This window comes from Juglans regia, chromosome 13 (genome assembly GCF_001411555.2).
Source record: "Juglans regia cultivar Chandler chromosome 13, Walnut 2.0, whole genome shotgun sequence".
NCBI lineage: Eukaryota > Viridiplantae > Streptophyta > Magnoliopsida > Fagales > Juglandaceae > Juglans > Juglans regia.
Window position 1 is genome coordinate 3781498 of NC_049913.1, and position 19710 is coordinate 3801207.

General features: G+C 37.0%; 3 protein-coding genes across 10 annotated transcripts; 2 read left to right on the top strand and 1 right to left on the bottom strand.

The window, feature by feature from the left end:
- Positions 1-28: 28 nt before the first annotated feature.
- On the top strand, positions 29-3868 carry LOC109007048 (probable dolichyl pyrophosphate Man9GlcNAc2 alpha-1,3-glucosyltransferase). Of its 4 annotated transcripts, XM_035684903.1 has the most exons (8): positions 29-74; positions 869-1328; positions 1455-1638; positions 1747-1854; positions 2498-2659; positions 2884-3053; positions 3096-3136; positions 3248-3868. In XM_035684903.1, exons 2-8 carry the CDS (start codon positions 925-927, stop codon positions 3685-3687), a joined length of 1509 nt encoding a protein of 502 aa, XP_035540796.1. In that variant the 5' UTR covers positions 29-74; positions 869-924; the 3' UTR covers positions 3688-3868. The 4 variants fall into 4 exon arrangements, with proteins under 4 accessions (XP_035540796.1, XP_035540794.1, XP_035540795.1 ...); XM_035684901.1 differs by having other exon boundaries at positions 2884-3136; XM_035684902.1 differs by lacking the exon at positions 29-74 and adding an exon at positions 84-255 and having other exon boundaries at positions 2884-3136.
- Positions 3716-8284, bottom strand: LOC109007046 (adenylosuccinate lyase-like). The gene is made up of 10 exons (XM_018986545.2): positions 7979-8284; positions 7664-7807; positions 7162-7377; positions 6853-7035; positions 6012-6233; positions 5629-5745; positions 5390-5533; positions 5060-5161; positions 4509-4577; positions 3716-4166 (listed from the first exon to the last, which is right to left on the bottom strand). The coding sequence occupies exons 1-10, from the start codon at positions 8189-8191 to the stop codon at positions 3921-3923; spliced, it is 1656 nt and encodes a 551-aa protein (XP_018842090.2). The 5' UTR covers positions 8192-8284; the 3' UTR covers positions 3716-3920.
- A 163-nt stretch (positions 8285-8447) lies between these two features.
- Positions 8448-19309, top strand: LOC109007047 (sterol 3-beta-glucosyltransferase UGT80B1). Of its 5 annotated transcripts, XM_018986548.2 has the most exons (16): positions 8448-8754; positions 9250-9321; positions 9955-10051; positions 10197-10345; positions 10876-10946; positions 11608-11689; positions 11868-11969; positions 12178-12233; positions 12890-12924; positions 15982-16195; positions 16465-16680; positions 17055-17114; positions 17213-17252; positions 18192-18413; positions 18579-18662; positions 19088-19309. In XM_018986548.2, exons 1-15 carry the CDS (start codon positions 8665-8667, stop codon positions 18633-18635), a joined length of 1563 nt encoding a protein of 520 aa, XP_018842093.2. In that variant the 5' UTR covers positions 8448-8664; the 3' UTR covers positions 18636-18662; positions 19088-19309. The 5 variants fall into 5 exon arrangements, with proteins under 5 accessions (XP_018842093.2, XP_018842092.2, XP_018842098.2 ...); XM_018986547.2 differs by lacking the exon at positions 19088-19309 and having other exon boundaries at positions 18579-18821; XM_018986553.2 differs by lacking the exon at positions 19088-19309 and having other exon boundaries at positions 16087-16195; positions 18579-18821.
- The last annotated feature ends 401 nt before the right edge of the window (positions 19310-19710 follow it).

The window sequence follows — 19710 nt, forward strand, 5'->3', positions numbered from 1 at the left end:
GAACGGTACTACCAACAAAACACGGCACGATTGGTACTTCGGCTATGAGGTCAGGAAAACAACGTCCCAACTTGGTACTTCGGCTCGCTACTCTCTCTGTTCAGTTTTTCCTTTCAATTTATTTGCTTTTAATCGTTTCTCTTAAACCTTGATTTATATGATCCATTCCGTGATTCTGGGTCAAACATTCCAGTTCTTGCTTCGTTATTGTTGGCTATGCCTATAAATCACGTAATATGCTATTTTCGATGCTGGGTATATATCTTATTGTTTTATTTACTTATATTTTGGAATCATAATCTTGATGATTCATTTTAATTGGATTTTGGCAGTGACTTGATTTGATGGCATGGGAATTGTTCATTTTGTGGGGTGTCCATTTTCTGCTAAAAATCTGATAAGGCCATGTAATGTCATTGACGTTTGTTTGGGGACAAATTTAAGTTGAGGGTAGCTATTTATTTGGGTGTTTCTTCATGAGAAGGATTAAAAAATCTTGTTTTTATTGCCTCACGAGATTCGTAGGGAAGTTTTTTGTGGGATCCCTACGCGTGTTCTTTTTGTTTGTTCAAAAGCATTCTATTTTTTAGGGAATTGCTGAAATGAAGGGACTTGCTTGAATTGAATCCATCCTGTTCTTTTAGCACCAAAAACAAGAAATATCCTTCGTTTCATATTTTGTAGCTTCATATTGAATGTTGTTCTGTAAATTTTGATCCAAGAATTTTTGTCTCGTCAGCTTGTCTCCTGCTGATTTGCATCATACGATTTATGATGCAATGCACTGTGTTACAGCAATCCTACAGTTGATAAATTGATATGCTTTTGATAGCTTCTTTAACATTTTTCTTTTAAATGTAATTAACAGGTCATCGACAAAAATCTGGATTATTGGTGGGCTTAAGACGGGAGAGTTTAAGATAGATGGAGAAGAGGAGGGGAAGGAAGGTGATGAAAGACAAGGAGGAGGTTGTTGATGATGATCCTTGGTGGTGGTTGGTTCACAAGGGAATTGCGGCCTCCTTCCTGTGCATTGCTATGTTTGCACTTTTAGTGAGAGTGGCTTTATCACTCCATCCTTATTCTGGCGCAGGAAATTCTCCCAAGTACGGGGACTTTGAGGCACAGAGGCATTGGATGGAGATCACACTTAATATGCCTGTCGAGGAATGGTACCGTAACAGCACAACCAATGATCTCAGCTACTGGGGACTTGACTACCCTCCACTTACCGCCTACCAGAGTTATGTCCATGGTCTATTTATCAGATTCTTTCATCCTGAATCAGTTTCTCTCTTCACTTCTCGAGGCCATGAATCTTATCTTGGGTCTGTATTATGAGACATTCTTTTCCGTTTAACGGATTTTCCTTTTTATGCGCTTCAATTTTCAATTTCATTGATCACTGGTACTTGTAGTTTGAGCTTCCTGGTGTTATGCTCTCTTTCATGCAGAAAACTTCTCATGAGGTGGACAGTTCTATCCTCGGATGCACTGGTGTTCTTTCCTGCAGTCTTCTATTTTGTTTTTGTATACTATAGTGGTCGCTCACATGGCCAGAAAACTGACATAGCATGGCACATTGCCATTATGTTACTGAGCTCATGTCTGATCCTTATAGATCATGGTCATTTTCAGGTTCCAAATTGATTTTTTGTACCCCTTTCTTCTACCTTTAAACTTTTAAGGCACTTTATACGAGTCAGTAATCAATTTCTCTTTTCTCGTCCTTACTTATTTTGTCAGTACAATTGTATTAGCTTGGGCCTTACTGTTGGAGCTGTTGCTGCTGTTCACTCTAACAAAGAGCTAGTAGCTTGTTTCTTGTTCAGTCTTGCTCTCAACCATAAACAGGTATCTTCTCTTTCAAATTAGTGCACATCCTGATCTATTGTTTATAATGAGTCGATAGTTTGCCAATGCTTACTAATTGCAATAACACCTTTTAAAATTTTTTTGCCAATGCTTATTTTTCTAAGTTTACAATAGTACATCTGAAATTCACATAAAAAGAGAAGGGAAGGGCTCCTTTGTTTTCTGTGGCTTATGATCTACAGAAGTTCCAAACAAAGGAAATCATTACCCATGGGACGACTACATGTTTCATTACTGTTATTTGGTCTCTGTTTATGTGCTTTAATGATCTTAGGGAAGGCCTTGATTATTGGATTGAGTGAAGGGGTTACACCTTTTGTTTTTCTAGTGATGGAGAGTAAGACCATGTAATCTTGTTATATATAGTATGCCTTGATTCTATTAGAAATACTAAAATGAGTACTTGTTTTGGCTAATGTTTTTTTGTCGCTAACGTGGGTTTCCTTTTAAATAGTTTGATATAAAATATCGATACGTGCATGCAATAGGTTATAGACATATGATTGTTTTTAGATATGGTGCGAGTGTGGATATATATATATATATATGCATATATCATGAAATTAGTTCAACAAATTTTATGCCTTACCTAATTGGTGAATCTCGTTGTGTTTTACTTCAGATGACTGCATATTTTGCACCTGCATTTTTCAGCCATCTCTTTGGCAAATGTCTTAGGCGCCGGAATCCACTTCTCGAAGTATTTAAACTGGGCCTTGTGGTCTTGGGAACATTTGCACTTGTTTGGTGGCCATATATCCATTCTATGGAATCCTTTTTGAGGGTAAACATATATTGTGAATTCACTTCTTTTTCTCGTTTATTGTGGGATGTCATTTGGACTGAAGACCATTCATGGAAATGTTTTCCAAGTGAAAGTATATATATTATTTAGGCGTTGAGAACATTAAATAGGTTATAGATGTATAAGGTGCTCAACAGAAGTTTTCCTGAGTTTATTTCGACTCCCCAATCTTTATGACTTACCTAAGCTTGGTGAACATCCAGGTTCTCCGTCGGCTTGCTCCTTTTGAGAGGGGCATATATGAGGATTATGTGGCTAACTTTTGGTGCACCACTTCAGTTTTTGTAAAGTGGAAGAGAATGTTCACAACACAATCGCTGAAGCTTCTCAGCCTTGGTGCTACTGTTTCTACTTGTTTGCCTTCAATGCTTCAGCAGATATGGGCTCCAAGCAACCAGGGTTTCCTTTATGGACTGCTGAACAGTGCATTCTCATTCTATATGTTCTCATTCCAAGGTAGGTCAAAATACTTGTTTCTTTCACTTTGGTTTAGTGCTATTTTTCCAAGTTAATTTTCTATTTTAAGTAATAATTATTTGCATTGCTGGCTGACGTTCTAATTTACAGTGCATGAGAAGTCAATTTTGCTGCCTCTTCTGCCTGCAAGCCTTTTGGCACTGGAAGAGCCTTTTCTTCTTAAATGGATTACGCTCCACGCCTTGTTCTCTATGTTCCCTCTTCTACGTCGTGACGGACTGATTCTGCCATACATCGCACTATCTGTTCTCTTCACCCTTATTTACCACGCGCCAAGTGGGAGACGACAAGATAGGAAGGAGACACCTTCCTTCAATTCGTTTGTGACAACTATAATTGTGCTGTGCTCAGTTGTTCTTCATATTGTTTACTTAACCATGCACCCTCCACGTAGATATCCTTTCCTTTTTGAAGCTGCGATTATGCTTCTTTGCTTCTCACGGTTCATGGTGCTTTGTTTTTACACTAACGCAAAGCAATGGATGTTGAAACGCTCCGTTTTTATGGATAAAGAAAAGAAGCTTCTTTGACCTGTCTTTCAAATCACATCATGAAAAATGAGATGTAAAATTGTCTATAAAATGTATTCCCCTCGATCAATCGAATACGTGAGATACAGTCATTTTCAGTTACAGTCCACACTCTTTCATCCGATGAAAAATTGCCCATTCACTCTTCCAAAAAGATAAACAAACGATCAAGCTGGTGGTGCAATAACGCCCTATTAGAAGTCTCAGCAACAAATATTTCTTGCTGAACTTGCTCAACTATGCGTTTCAAAGACTTTCGTACCATTCACCATATTAACGGCCAAGTCTACAGTCCTGGCCAATTCAACAGCTGCTCCAACATACGTATGTGGTGTTAACTTCAACAGATTGGTCTTTGCTTCTTTAGGTAATTCTAAGCCTTCAATAAACTCGGTTATGCTTTCTTGAGTAACTGCTCTCCCTCTTGTTAGTTCCTTTAGCTTCTCATATGGTTCCGGAACACCATATCTCCGCATAACCTATATTCAAGTCGCAAACGGTGCACAGGAAATAGGAGAACATTATCAAGAGAATGGGGGAAGACATCAGAACTAGGTAGATGAATACTAAATGCATTATGCTGAATATCCTATCTGTGAAAGATAGCCACTTTCCCGAGGAAAGATTTATATGGCATAACAAAGACCACTAATATTTTACTTATCACAAAAACATAAAGCACTAATATTTCCCACTGCATGGTATCTAATTCCTGTCTTAACTCACAATTTGCAGAAGCTAATATGGCAATTGTAAACAGTTTAATCAAATGATTTTATGCATACATGTATATAAGCATATAAACTTAACAAGATACATACAGTCTGTATTGGTTCAGCCAGCACCTCCCATGAATGGTTCAAGTCCTCATTCAAGAGAGCTTCATTGACCTAGTTCAAAACAAATCCATGAGAGGGAAAAAGATGCCCAGCATAGAAAATCATCAATCATTTCTCACTTTCAAAAAAGAACACTAAAAAGGTGATATGGAGTTGTCAGCTATTGAGTTTTCTAATATGTGCTAGCATAAGATCAGCAGCAGTGAATTAATGCATGACAAAAATATCTCCATAGATGAGTAACCTCCATTTATCACTTAGGCCTCGGTTGTTTTCATAACTCTTCTTAACTCATCTAATCATTACAATTTTTTCAAATTCTCACACAAAATAAAATAAACAATTCCACTTTCTCAAATTCCAAAACAAAAATAATATTAAAAAAATATATTTTAACAATATTTTATTAAACTTTTAACGTTAATATCAATTTATCTCATCTCATATGCGAACACAGATGAGACCTTAGTTTGCAACAATAATCAGCCACCTTGTGGAAGACATGCAGCATAATTCTATATCATATAGCATACCTGAAGCTTTGCCAATCCCTGTAGCGCGCTTTTGTAGGCAAGAATTGAATGCCCTAGTCCTACACCCATGTTCCTCAGAACAGTAGAATCAGTCAAGTCACGCTGCAAATGCAACATAAAACAAGTGATTTATTTTGCTAGACTGCAACAACCCACAATCAATTACATTTTTAGAAAAAATTGCAACAGCGCTAAAAACTGCTCATGAAGATTTAGTTGTATTAGTCAGAGAATTAAATATTACCACAGGGACTCAGAGCAACACCCTGAACCAACAAAAAGATTCAAGGAAGAAAAGAAAAATTAAATGGAAACTGGAGGAGGTCGTACCTGCCAACGTGAAATAGGTAACTTCATGCTTAGATGAGATAAACCTCCATTGGCCACACCAAGATTACCTTCACTATTTTCAAAATCTATAGGATTCACTTTGTGAGGCATAGTTGAAGATCCAATCTCCCCGGCCTTGGTTATCTGTTCAAAATTTCAAACCTCAAACATGTCAATTTTTTGCAAGGGGAGAACTTAGAACCATGCATTCAAAATTAAAATTTACATCAGATGCTAACCTGCTTAAAGTAACCCAAAGATACGTAGCCCCATACATCCCTATCAAAGTCAATCAATATATTGTTGAATTGGATAATTGCATGAAAAAGTTTTGCCATATAGTCATGAGTTTCTATCTGCAGAACAAGCAGAGAAACAATCAGAAGAATAATAAATGCATAGGTAACTTAATATCCATTCAAAAGATTTGCCATATAGTCATGGTCTAACAGAGATTCCATGGAAAGAATTTTTCAAAAGCAGTTGGTAGGTTAATATTACGAATCCATAAAAGTTCTTTCCATTCTCTATAAACTTACAAATTTACGGATTAGTGTAGACATAGCATGTGAACCAAATACCACACATGTTTACTTTGAAGGAAAAAGGGCAAGAAACATACCTGAGTGACGTAGGGGTTGAAACTCAGTCCAAGCGATTTTACAAACTCTTTAGCGATTTGAGGCCACTTAACATCTGGATATGCAACAAGATGTGCATTGTAATTTCCAACTGCACCAGCAAACTTCCCCATTATCTCAACCTGAGAAATATCCCGCCTTTCTCTGCTTAACCTGACGGCAAAAACTGCCATTTCCTTCCCCAAAGTTGTAGGTGAAGCTGGCTAAGGTAGGCACAAAAAAAAGATGATCTATCTATGAGTATGTAAGAGTTAGGGTCCATTTGGATACTTGAATATCTCAATATATCCGGGAACAGTCGTGAAATGGTTAGAGTTAATATGTTTTATTGGGCTTTGAGGGGGAGAGAAAAAGTTGAATAAAAATATTATAAAGTTAACAAATTGTTTGAATATAATTTTTTAATATTATTTTTGTTTTGACATTTGAAAAAAAATGTTGTTTTTTGTGTTTTGTTTGGGAGTTTGGAAAAATTGTAATGATTAGATGAAAAAGTTGAAAATTTGAAATTGAAAAGTGCTTTGTGTTTGAGTGATGTTTGGGAAGGAAATCTGAATATTACACTATATAAATGATAAAAAATCAACACTTCAGGTTCAGACATCAAGATGCTGATTCTATCACATCATGTTGTTCAAATAAGATGTTGATCGATGCCTTCATATAGCAAGAGTAAAAGTCTTTGAAAGATTTTGAGAAATTATAGACATACATTTTTAATAAATTCAGAGCTCAACAACAAGGCACAGGTCAATGTTGCAGCCCCTCAGTGAATAATAACATTATTTGTAAACTAACTACATACAATATATAGCATATCACCTGCCCATGAGTGCGAGAGAGCATTGAAATGTGTGCGTTATCCTTAGCTGTGTTACATATCTCCCTAATCAATTCATCCATTAGAGGCAATATGACACAGTTCATTGATTCTTTCAGCATCAATGCATGGGCAAGATTGTTGATATCTTCCGATGTGCAAGCAAAATGAAAAAACTCAAGCACCTGGAATGAGAAAGAGGGTTGTCCGGTAATACTAAAACTTCAAAATGAAATCTATAAAAACAGACTGTTATGTAAATAGGCAGGTAAGATCTAAATCTGAAGGAACTAATAAAAGTGAGTACCAACCTTAGCGATCTCTGGATGTGTTTGGCATTTCTGTTTCAAGAAGTATTCCACTGCTTTTACATCATGATTTGTCACTTTTTCAATAGTTTTAATTTCCAAGGCATCATTCATGCTAAAGCCATTAATCAGTCCTTGCAAATGCAACTGAGCTTCTTCACTGAAGCTTGGAACCTCTGTGACTTCGGGAATTTGTGAAAGCTTCAGCAACCATTTGATCTGACAGACCATATCTAAATTAAAGATGAGCCCTTCAAAGTATTAAAAGACTCCCACAAAGAACCAAATAATAACAATAAAAATGGAGATGATTGGTATAACATGAGTGTGTGCATGGATAAACTTTAATTTTTATGTATGTGCATAGATAATCTATTTCCCTACTTATATATATATATAAAAGATAATCTATTTCCCTTTCACTTGATTAGTCTCACACGCAGATGAATAATTTATTTTCATTTTCAACAATATGATGCAAAAGAGTTTGAGATTAAAAGAGCACCTCAACCAAAACGCGAAAGTAGATTAGACCATATTCGCTCAAATAAGGAGCCAAGTCCTTAACTTTACCCCAATAACGACCATCCAACGGCGACAAAGCCGTTAAACTTGAAAGCTCAAATTCATGTCCAGACGTATTCTTCACCTGAAACAACAAAATTCACCCATGCGCCAAAAAATACAAAATAAATAAAATGAAGTAAATCAGTCTAACTAAAAATCGCCACTACTAACCTAATTATCAACTTGCAGAGTTCCAATAAGAAGTAAGAAGTTGCTGGGAAAACGAAAACTAAGAGGGTAAGGAAAGGAGGACCTTATCGGCGGAGACTTTCCTGTCTCCCAGAGTGGCTTTGCAGGTACAATCTCTGCCAGCAATTGTGGTAAAAAGGTGAAAAGAGACATTTGAAGGGCGACGATGATAAAAGCCCGAGAGGTCCGTCCGCGTTTGAAATTTCCTTGGAGAGAGGCTGAGGCAACGGTATTGGTCACCGTGGAAGACCCTAGAAGAAGCTCCTCCAAATTCCATGAATCCCAAAGGTGCTAAACCTGAAGGTAGACAGCAGGCGGAGAGGTCCAGCTCGAGGGTCTTCTTCGCGGTCTTTTTTGCTTTTCGGCCGCATTCCAAGCTCCGATTGGTGTAACCCTAATTCGGGTTGGGTGGGAGGTGGGTCGGACTCCTCGAGTCGAACTCGATTCGGTCCAAGCAAACTTAACGGAGCTCGGTTCATGTATTCAGTTAAGGCTCGGTGGCTTCTTTAGGCAGAAACAAGGATTAGGCATGGGCTTGGGCTCACTGAAAGCCCGTTTGTGATTAGAAACCCCAGGAAAGAAATTCAATTGATTTTAATCAAAATCTTCTTTCGAGGGAGATTCCCCAGTTCCTTTCCCCACTGTTATAGTAATGCTCTACCCAACCAAAATAAGAAGAAAAAGATGAAATAATAATGTCCGAGAGAAGAGAAGAAGAGAAGAGCTTTGTCTGGAACAGGTGATAAAATAATGGAGTCGGAGATGGAGATGGAGGAAAGAAATAAACCGACTGCAATCTTCATGGCCTTTGGTACTAAAGGCGACGTTTATCCCGTCGCTGTAAGTCGGTTTCTCATTCCTATTTCCGTTCGTAGTCGTATGATTTTCATTATTTCCAGATCAACGTAACTCTCTCTTTTTCTCATTGAATATCTAGCTCATATTGGTCCCTCTGGAAAGAAATTTATAGTGGGAATGTAAGAAGAGCTTTAACTTTCAACCAAGATGTGTCTAAACTTTGACGCTGTTATTATCTAATAAATGGGATTATTGATTTTGAAGGTCTTTTTACAAATATTTTCTTTGATTTATAAGTGCGGATTTCGTGTATTCTTAATGTCAGTCGACTGATTTTTGCATTACCTTGAGTTGAGAAATTACTATTAATAAAACAGAATCATCAACTGAGAAAATGGTATTTCTAAACATTTCATATCCTGCTCTTGGATATGCGTGTTTATTGGTTTCTCTTTGCAATGCAAGTGGATATCGATAGTGCCCTCCGTAACAGTTGCAATATTTCCCGCCCCCTCCCCCCCCCCGCCCCCCTCTCAGGCCATTGCTGCAGCGTTTGCTTGTGACCAGAAACAATACAGTGTTGTCCTGATAACTCATTCGGCACACGAGGTTTGTGCCCGATTCTTTTGAAGTTTTGAAATTCCTAATTAACTAATCTTTATCGCTTAAAGATATTTGCTGATATTATTTCAGACCTGAATCAATGATTTTGAGCTGGCAAGATATAAAATAATACACAAACATCTTGTAAAAGAACGAAAAATTAAAATAATTCTTTATAATTTTTTTTCAGTTGTAACCCCTCCCGACCCCGTCATCTTTTATTTAGGAGTTCATTCCATCAATAATTAAATAACGAGAATAGAAGACATGAAGACAAGCCAAAAGGCTGCACCTTGAAACCAAGTAATCAAATCACAAGCTGACATGCTATCAAAAGAGCAACCAATGAGGAATTCATCACACAAACCTTGACTCAAAAATTAAGCTGAGGTTTCCCAAGAACATCAGTCTTTACTCAGACTTTCACCTACTGAATTGGTCTTTATATGCATATTCTGTTACACCATTTATTTAATGGAATATAGCCTGCCTTTGGGTTCATAAAAATTGATTGATCGTTATTTAGACCTCTGAAGAAATCGACATAATATTACCTTGAATTGTGTTGTGAATTTTTTGAAAATTTAATCAATAGGACTTTGAACAAAGCCTGTCAATGTCATGATTTCTTGGTTGCAGAACTTAGGTCATCACTTGGCAGAGAAACATGTTGCTTATTACCCAATTTCATCACCCCCTGTTCTTTCTTCTGATCAAGATCATGAGACTACTACAGGTTTGGATTGCTCACTCTAGAGTTCTTGTTGTTCTAATGTATGAAGTTAAACTATTATGGATAAAATTCGTTGTGTCTATGATAACAAACAAGTTTACATCTAGACGCTTTTGCCAATATCTAATGGATCCTTTTATCTTATTAGGACGCGGCTCACTGGAGTTGTCATTTTTGCTGCAAAAAAGAATAGTTAAAAGAGAACATAGACGGGAATGCTATTCTGTAGTTCAGAGAATATTTGGATGTGGCCCAAGCTTGGAGGGTGATTTCATTGCAATAAATTTCTTTGCATTGGTATTTTTTGTATTTAAAATTTTAGTCAAAATAAATTTCGTAAAGAAGTCACTAAACAGTTGATGAAGTTTTTATTATTGAAATACCGTCCTGCTAGAGGCAGTATTGAATCAAGATTGTTCACAAAAGACTTGAAACACTTTACTTTGGAAATGTTTAGGGAGATCATAATACTTGCATAAAACTTGCATTCTGTGAAAAAATTATTAGATTTTTTTTGTTAAAAAAAATTATCTTCCCTTTCAAGTTGAACATTTAATTTCTCTGCCATCGCTACATGATGATTATTCTTACAGAAAGTCTTTTTAGTCATCATGCTGTCAATGATGGTGATGGTAGGAGAGAGTGGGTGTGTGTGATATGTCGTGGAAAATGCTAGATAAATGTTTTACTGGGTGTCTTCTATGTGTTTTGTGTTCTCTCTCTCTCTCTCTCTCTCTCTCTCTCAAGTGATAGGCATGAATAAAATATAGCCTTCCATAAGATTATATATACACACCTGAAAAGATCTTCTCTGCTCAATGATACAGGAAGGGTGGAGCCTTGCGGAAATGTTCCGTGTCCGTTGCATAGTTGTGGCTCCATATGTTGTCCCCTATAGGTATTCCAAGAACTTCATCATGTAATAATGTGTTTTCTGTTGTGTCTAGCTAGCCTCAATTTTTGTTTTTCATTTTAGTCAATACAACAAGAGTCTCTCCACTAAGGAAAACCCAAATGTTACCGCAAATTGACTTTGTAGGAAGAGGAGGAGCTCTTCTTTAAAAGATAGCAAATTTATCATGAAAGTTAACTGATCAAAAAAGGGTTATTACCCAGTGTTGGTCTCTGCTAAATGGGGTTCTGGGAAAGATGACGTGCACACAACTATACTCTCAACATTTTTTTCTGCTTAAAGTGGGTTCTCTCGAGACTCAAATCTATTTGGATACAAACTTACATGGTTCTTTGTGATGTTACCTAGTGTAATGTGTTGTATTCATTAGTTGCATGCTCCGTGCACCCACTTCATGGAGGCTGGATCCATGTGATACATGTGGCGATAACTACGGAAGTTTGTAACTTCTTTGTAGTAAGATTTTTACTACCCCAAGTGTTTCTTTTCTAGAAGGTAGGGGGGATTTGTGGGACTCCAAAAGGCCCTATTTTGTTGCTGGAAAATCTCCAGCGACGGCCTGGAACCAGTAATCAGCACTTGGGATTTTTGAGCCAAAACCTCTTATGCATGGGTTGCATTAGTCTTATCTGAATTTACCGTGCAGTGCTCCTTCATCATTTGAGCGCCAGTTTAGAAAAGAAGAACCTCTTTTATATAGATATCTCCAGGAAGCTCCCATTAACAAGGTACTCATATTTCTTGGTAGAAATTCTTGATAGAAATTCTGGAATTATGCTACTGCTGTAAATGCTATTTCCCCAAGTCACATGATTTACAATTTTATTATGTTCTGCTCCGCTCTTATTCACATAGGCTTGACATCCACGATTTTTATATTAATTTATTATATTGCCCTACACATAGGTTTGTTGGAAAGACGTCATTCATTGGATGTGGCCTCTTTTCACTGAAAATTGGGGATCATGGAGATATGATGATTTGAATCTGAGTCCTTGCCCTTTTACGGTTTGTGCTCTCTCTCTCTCTCTCTCTCAAATTTTAACTACTGCTATATTTTTTTTCCCATGAATAACCTATCAAATATGAATTTGGTTTCATGAATAACTGATGTATATAATGTATCAAAATGTGATTGCGCTTGTGCTGTCCAGAGCTACAAGGCTTCTCTGGTTTTCTGCTTGAACTCATCCAAGTGCTTCTTTCTTGAACCCAGGATCCAGTAACAGCTCTTCCCACATGGCATGATAGACCTCCATCTCCCCTTGTATTGTAAGTTGGGAGCTTCATACAATAAAATAAGGAAAATGCTAGATCCATAAAAGGGATAAGAAAAAACTACTGTATAAACTAATGTGTCTTGATGTGGCATGTTAGATTGTAAAGATCTATTTTTTGTAAAGTAGATCTAACGTACAACATCAAGTTATGTTTTGTGATGTATTCTTTTTTGTAATTCTCTTTGTAAAACTATTACTTATCTAAAATAAGTGGAAAATGGCTACATCAACGGGAAGTCTTGTGTAGTGTAAAATGGGGCAAAAATGTGTCAGTATGTTTGTCCTTCTCAAGCATTGGTTGAACATCTCAAGCCCTGTTACTTGTGTATTCAAAGGTGCTGGTCTGTCCATTTGGTTTAAAATAGCTTGTGGATGTTTGATGCCTGTGAGTTATGAAGCATTTTTTTCATTCCTTATTTTTATTTATGTTTCGCTGCAACATGATTTTTATTTTTATTTTTAAAGTGAATGGACCATGCATTTAAAACAAAAGTTTACTACTGATGACGAGTAGTTTACTCTTCATTGATGAGTTGGTTTGAACAGCCTCCTTATCTAATAAGGTTTCTTCATTACAATAATGAATTTGTTTCTTTGCCTCTAAATGTACAGATACCAATATCTAACTTTTCTCTAATTTGTTTACAGGTATGGATTTAGCAAAGAGGTTGTTGAATGCCCTGGTATACTTATCTTGTTGCCCTTGTTATTTCAAAATTTTCTGAACTTATACTATTAGTATTTTTTCTTGTGTGCAAAGGGTGAAAATCTGGTTATTTATCTCTTTTTTTAATAAAAATCTGGTGTATGTAGGAGCCATGAACCTAATACTACTAGAAAGCGTGGTAAAATGTTTAGGGTGAGGAGACAGTTGCAGCCTTTTTTGGTTGTTTTAGGCACATAATCTTAAAGTTTGTTTAAGAAGAAGAAGAAGCACGCAAAGTCGTTCGAGGTATTCCAAGAATTTCATAGTAATGCTAGTTTTGAAAGAAGTCTGAATGCTACCTTTTTAACACTTATTCCCAAAAAGGCGGGATCAGTGGATGTTCGAGACTATCGTCCCATAAGCCTCATGAATGGGATTTACAAGATTCTATCCAAAGTGCTAGCAAACTAATTGAGTACGGTGATGGAAAAGTTAATCTCAAAGCTGCAAAATGCATTTGTCAAAGGTAGACAAATCCTAGATTTGGTCTTAATTGCTAATGAAGTGTTGGATGGACGACTCAAATCTAAAGAACCAAGGTTACTTTGCAAACTAGATAAGGAAAAAGCCCATGATCATATAAATTGGAAGTTCCTATTTTATCTACTTACAAGATGTGGCTTTGGTGAGTAATGGCTGAATTGGGTAGAATTTTGAATCTCAACAGTTCGCTTTTCTATATTAGTGAATGGTTCACCAGTGAGTTTTTTTTTACTTCTCACGTGGCTTGAGACAGGGGGATCCGCTCTCTCCCTTACTCTTTTTATTTGTCATGGAAGCTCTCAGTCAGATGATTGTGGGCCTTATCAAAAGTGGGTTTCTTTATGGTTTTTCAGTGGGGAATGGTAATTATGGTTCTATTAATATTTCTCATCTATTGTTTACGGATGATACTCTCATCTTTTGCGGAGCAAATCTCGGGCATATCCAATCTGTGAGGGCTCTACTTCTCTCCTTCGAAGCTGTCTCAGGTTTGAAAGTTAATCTCTCAAAGTCTGAATTGGTACCGGTGGGGACTGTTCCCTAAGCGGTAGCTCTAGCCTCCCTCTTGGGATGTAAGGTATCTTCTCTACTCCGGAAGTATCTTGGCTTACCTTTGGGTGCTCCTTTTAAATCTGAGCAGATTTGGAATGTAGTGATTAAGAAAGTGGAATGCAGACTAGCATCTTGGAAGATGTTGTATTTGTCTAAAGGTGGTAGGCTCACCTTAATTAAAATCACTCTTTTCAACTTACTCACCTATTTTTTGTCCTTGCTCCCGCTACCAGCAAAGGTTGCCAATTGTATTGAGAAGCTACAACGCGACTTTTTGTTGAGTGGTTTGAGGGATGAGTTCAAGTCCCATTTAATTAATTGGTCAATGGTTTGTACTCCAATTTCTGGGGGTGGACTGGGGATTCACAACTTGATGAAGTTCAACCAAGTTTTATTAGGTAAATGGTTGCGGTGGTATCAATACGAAAGAGGGGCCTTGTGGAAGACTGTTATAGATGCACAGGTTGGGGATGAATGGGGTAGTCGGTATTCGAATGAGGTACGTGGCCTATATGGGGTGGGTCTATGAAAATACATAAGGAAAAATTGGGAGTTCTTTCGGAGACATACACATATTGTAGTGGGTGACGGCTCTCGTGTCAGATTTTGGCATGACAACTGGTGTTGTGAAAGAAGTCTTCAAGACACTTTCCCTGCCATATTTGGACTTGCACGAGTGAAGGATGCAGCGATAATGGACCACTTGCTTTTTTCTAGTGGCTCCCCTCAATGGAATGTTGATTTCATTAGGGCAGGCTCAAGACTGGGAGTTGGAGGAGATCACAGAGTTCTATGCAGCACTGTATTCTATACATATGACTGAGGGTACCATGGATCGGAGGATTTGGAGCCCTTCCATGAAAGGTAAATTCACTGTCAAATCACTCCACAGAGTTTTAATGAGTCCAGGCGTACATTCATTTCCATGGAAGAGCATTTGGCAGATGAAAACTCCTTCCAAAGCCGCCTTTTTTGTTTGGACAGAAGCATTGGACAAAATTCTCACCATAGATAATTTAAGGAAACGTTTGTTAATGTTGTTGGACTGGTGGTACATGTGTAAGAAAGAGGGTGACTTTGTAGACCATCCATTTCTACATTGTGAGGTGGCGAAGACCTTGTGGGACTATTTTTTTACAGGACTTGGTGTATTGTGGGTCATGCCTTTTTGATTGGTGGATTTTCTAGCTAGTCGGAGAGATCTCCGAGGGAATTCACAAGTCGCAACAATCTGGAAAATGGTCTTTATTTGCATGTGTTGGTGTATATGGCGGGAACGAAATGATAGAAGCTTCGAAAACTGCAAGAAGACAATGGAGGAGCTGAAAGTCTTTTTCTTTAAAACACTGTTCTTATGGGTGGGGGCCATTGTTTGTAATGGACTAAGTGTCCATGACTTTTTACTATCAGTTGTAAACTTTAGCTAGGTGTTTCTCATGTATACTACCTATATACTTGGGTTTTACCTATTTTTATGAATAAAATACTTTGATTACGGATAAAAAAAAATGCTTCAGAATTGAGGTTTGATTGACTATTTGATGTAGGACAAATTTTGAAATATGCCTACAATTGCACTACTGGTTGATAATATATTTCCGGGCTACGAAAGAGACATTAAACCTTATCTTGGCACCTTGGAAATTTGCCTATGATTACAGAGTGCCTTATGTAGTTAATGGTTTCAATTTGTCTTAGTATAATTTTATCCATATGATTGCATCCTGTAAACTCTTCCAGATTATCCATATATTATGAACTCTACTTGGTAGATGTTTTATTGCTAGTTTCCAAAACATTTTGAAACCAAGTAGGAGTGGTTGTAGGTGAATTTGACCTCCGACCATGAACGAAAAATAATGAAGTCATTTACCATAAACTACGAGGTTTCCCCTGTTCTTTTTAAAGCAGAAAATTGTGTGCCCTGTGATGAAAGATTCATTTATTTTTTAGGTATTCCTACAATTTCATCCCTCTTTTTATTTCACAACATGAACAGATTATTGGCCTTCGACTGTCCGAGTTTGTGGCTTTTGGTTTCTGCCTCTAGAATGGCAGTTCTCATGTAAGAAGTGCAGTGAAATTTCAGCCCTTGTTTCTTCAGGGAATCTGCAGATAAAAGATGTACTATGCTCAGCTCACCTTGTTTTACAAAATTTTCTGGAGGCTCCATCAACACCACCTATTTTTGTTGGGCTGAGTTCTGTTGGAAGGCGAGTTACTTAATTTTGTTTTGTTCTTGACTTCTCTCATAACTGTCAACATAGAGCTCATTTACCAGAAGCCTTGGTTAATCTCAGTTGACAATGTTAATGAGGTCATAATATCACCATGCGATTATAGCAGGTCTAGCCTATTGATTATCGTAGCTCCTGTTTGAATCATGAAGTTCTTGGACTACCACCATTTTTATTATCATAGCATTATTGTTTTCATTGGCCTTCTTTACTTTCTTGAAATGAGTTTCTCTTTTTGTTTGCAGCATGGGTTTTTTGAAGAATCCTCAAGCGTTTCTTCGTGTTCTTCAAACTGTAATAGAGATCACTAGTTACAGATTTATTCTTTTTACAGCTGGCTTTGAACCTTTAGCTTCAGCTGTCCTTATGATTGCTGCAGAAGCATCGTCACATTTAAGTCAAAGACAACTTAGTGAAGATTGCATCTCTATCTTTGATGGTCAACTCTTCTGCTTCACTGGGTGAGTGTGTCTCTTGAATACTAGGAAGCTTGGATTACATTAAGTTCTGTTGAAATGGTTGAGTGAGTTTTATATTGCATTATTTAGGGTCGTGCAATAAATATTTACATAACTTTCTAGTAATCTTATCACTGGTAAAACAGCTCCATGTGCAAAGCACGTGCTATATAACACTTGTTTCTTGAAAGAGCAATTCACTCATAGTGCCGTTTGCTTGAAGATTGTCACCATATTATTGATGGCATCATAAAACAGATAGCACATGCATCAATGTACAATGCGGTACCTTTTGCTGATTCTGGATATCCTTTTAATAGAGTGATTTTGATCATTGTTTTCCTCTTTGGAAATTGACCTTATTGTCGTATAAATAGTTCCATGCCATACAAGTGGCTGTTTCCGCAATGTCTGGCTGCAATTCATCATGGTGGCAGGTAGGAATATTCTGTTGTGTTTTGTATTGAAATTAAAAATATGCAATAAGCAAGGTACTAATGTCTGCTTGGTTTTGCCTGTCGTTGTGTAAGTTTAGTGGAGTAACTGCTGCTGCATTACATTCGGGAATCCCACAGGTTAGATGTGACTCTAAATGGTTTACTTCTATGTTGTCATTGTTGTTAATGTCATGTAATGTTCACAGGGTTTAGCCGCTAAAACTTTCATAAAATGGCTGTATTGGTGGAAATAATGGACGTGAAAAAATAGCTGCTATGTCGTGGGAGTTGAGAATGAAAAGCCTGCCACATTTTTAAAAGTTCTGACGTGCTTAGGATAGCTACATTTTGGGATTTATCAAATTGGATTTGGAGATATATGATGGTTTCTGTCGATAGTCCCTCTTCATATTATCATTACTGGGTATCCCAAGAAAGAGTATTTGTTAAGGAAAAAAAATTAAAAAGTAGTATTTGAGTTCAAAATCTCTGATGAAATTGTTAAGGAAACCAAAGCCTTTCAGGTGAATGAACTGATGCATCATTTGGCAAAGCGGTGGAAACCAGCCTGATAAAGGATGGTGGTTGAAGCCACAACTTTAACTCTAATGTGAGAAATTAGGGTTAGGGTTTGATGTGAAAGGGATTAGGTCAATCAGGGTTTTTAACGGAAAGTATCAGGAATAAGTTTAGAGTTCAGTATCTCATTGCAATTCATGTCTATCCTGAACCCCAAAAATGGACAAATTCCTTTTCTGTTCTTGTTGACACATGCAAGACATTAGTTTTTTTAAAGAGGACAGGGGTAACCTCTGAATTTTGTTATAACCACCCAGTTTTTGCAAGTATTTGGCATGTGTAGTTGTGCCTGTCTTTTGCATGTATTATGTATTTCATGACAGACATTAGTTTAGCGAGCTTTGCTTACTGGATGAAGCTGTGTTGAAGCTCTTGGTGTTTTAGGTCCTACTTCGTTTAGCTGGGCCATGCGCACTGCTATTGGATAGTTTATGAAAAAATTATTTCATTGTGGCTTATTATGGTACTCTCGTTTCTCCTATGTAACACCGATGACAGGTAGTATGTCCGTTTATATTAGATCAGTTCTATTGGGCTGAGAGGATGTTTTGGCTTGGAGTTGCACCAGAACCACTGAATAAAGGCCACTTGCTTCCTGATAAAGATGATGTCTGTAGCATCCAAGAAGCTGCAACTGTGCTATCAAGGGCCATCAATAATGCATTGTCTCCTAGAGTCAAAGCATGTGCAGTAGAAATTGCTGGCAGAATTTCTCTAGAGGTAACACCTATTCTTCAAAAAAAACTGCTACAGATATAAATAAATTACATAAAATAAACCCATAAACTGAATGTTGACCCGTTATTTGGAAACACACCAACACAAAAATATGCGCCTAACAGCAGCAGCTAACTTACATTGCTAAGTTTTTGCCTCTACTTGCAGAACGGAGTCTTGGAGGCCGTGAAGAACCTCAAGGAAGAGCTGAGTTGTCCGCGTTAAGATCATCAGCTAAATCCCACTTCCTAGGTTTTGTTCTATACAACTTGGTCTTTGCCCATTATTTTGTGAATCGTTCCTTTTGTATTTTTCGTCGGCTTTATCTCCCCCTTGGGGCTGTTCTATGTTATTTGATGTGCATCAAGATTCTATAAATACATCTTACAAGTAGTAGTGATATAAACACAACCTTATTGTATTTTTTTTTTTTTAAGGAAAGTTTCGAATTCTAGACTTCTATTTTAGAGGCCGGAAGTTATGTCAATCAGGTCACATACCTGATTGATAACCTTATTGTATTTAATATTGAGATATAATGTCATATCATGAGATGATAGGAGAATAATAAAAGTTAGGATGATGAATAGATTTTTTTTAATATTTAATATTGTGGGACCTACTTATTATTTTTACAAAAACCTGGATATTTTTATGGTTTTTATTTAATGTTGCAGTTTGCAGCGTCAATAAATGCTGAAGTAAATTCTATAGACTTCTTTTTCCACCGTTTTAGCCATTGGAGGTAGTGTCCTTGACTGTTGCTCTGTCGCCAAGATTTTGCCGACACATTGAAGAGACGATGACCCCCCTTCTATCGCAAGCAAGGTGTGCCTAGGGAAGGGCTTTCCCTCCATGGGAAGGCCCGAGTCTGGACCCCTCTCCCTATTTTATTTTAATTTTTTAAATATTTTAGTGTTAAATTATTTTTGAATTTTTGGTTATGCTTTTTGTAGCCTTTTGTATTTAATATATAAGAATGTATTCATTACATTTTTTTTTTTATATTTTCTTTTGCTTTATTTTGTTTTTGTTTTTATAATATTTTTTGTTTTTTCTACAAACCTACTCCCCATGATAATAAACATTTGACAGACTTGTTGACAAAAAACCAAGGATAATTATTGATTTTATTTCTATTTAAAAAAAAAAAAAAACTGCTTACCTGGCTATCGGCACGATTGTCACATAATACGAACAAAGAATTAAAATGTTGAATCCGAGCCATGATGAAGCTGTCGTACCTCTCCAAGTATAAAGGTAAAGATGGGCTTAATTTTATGGGCCCACGGTAACTAAA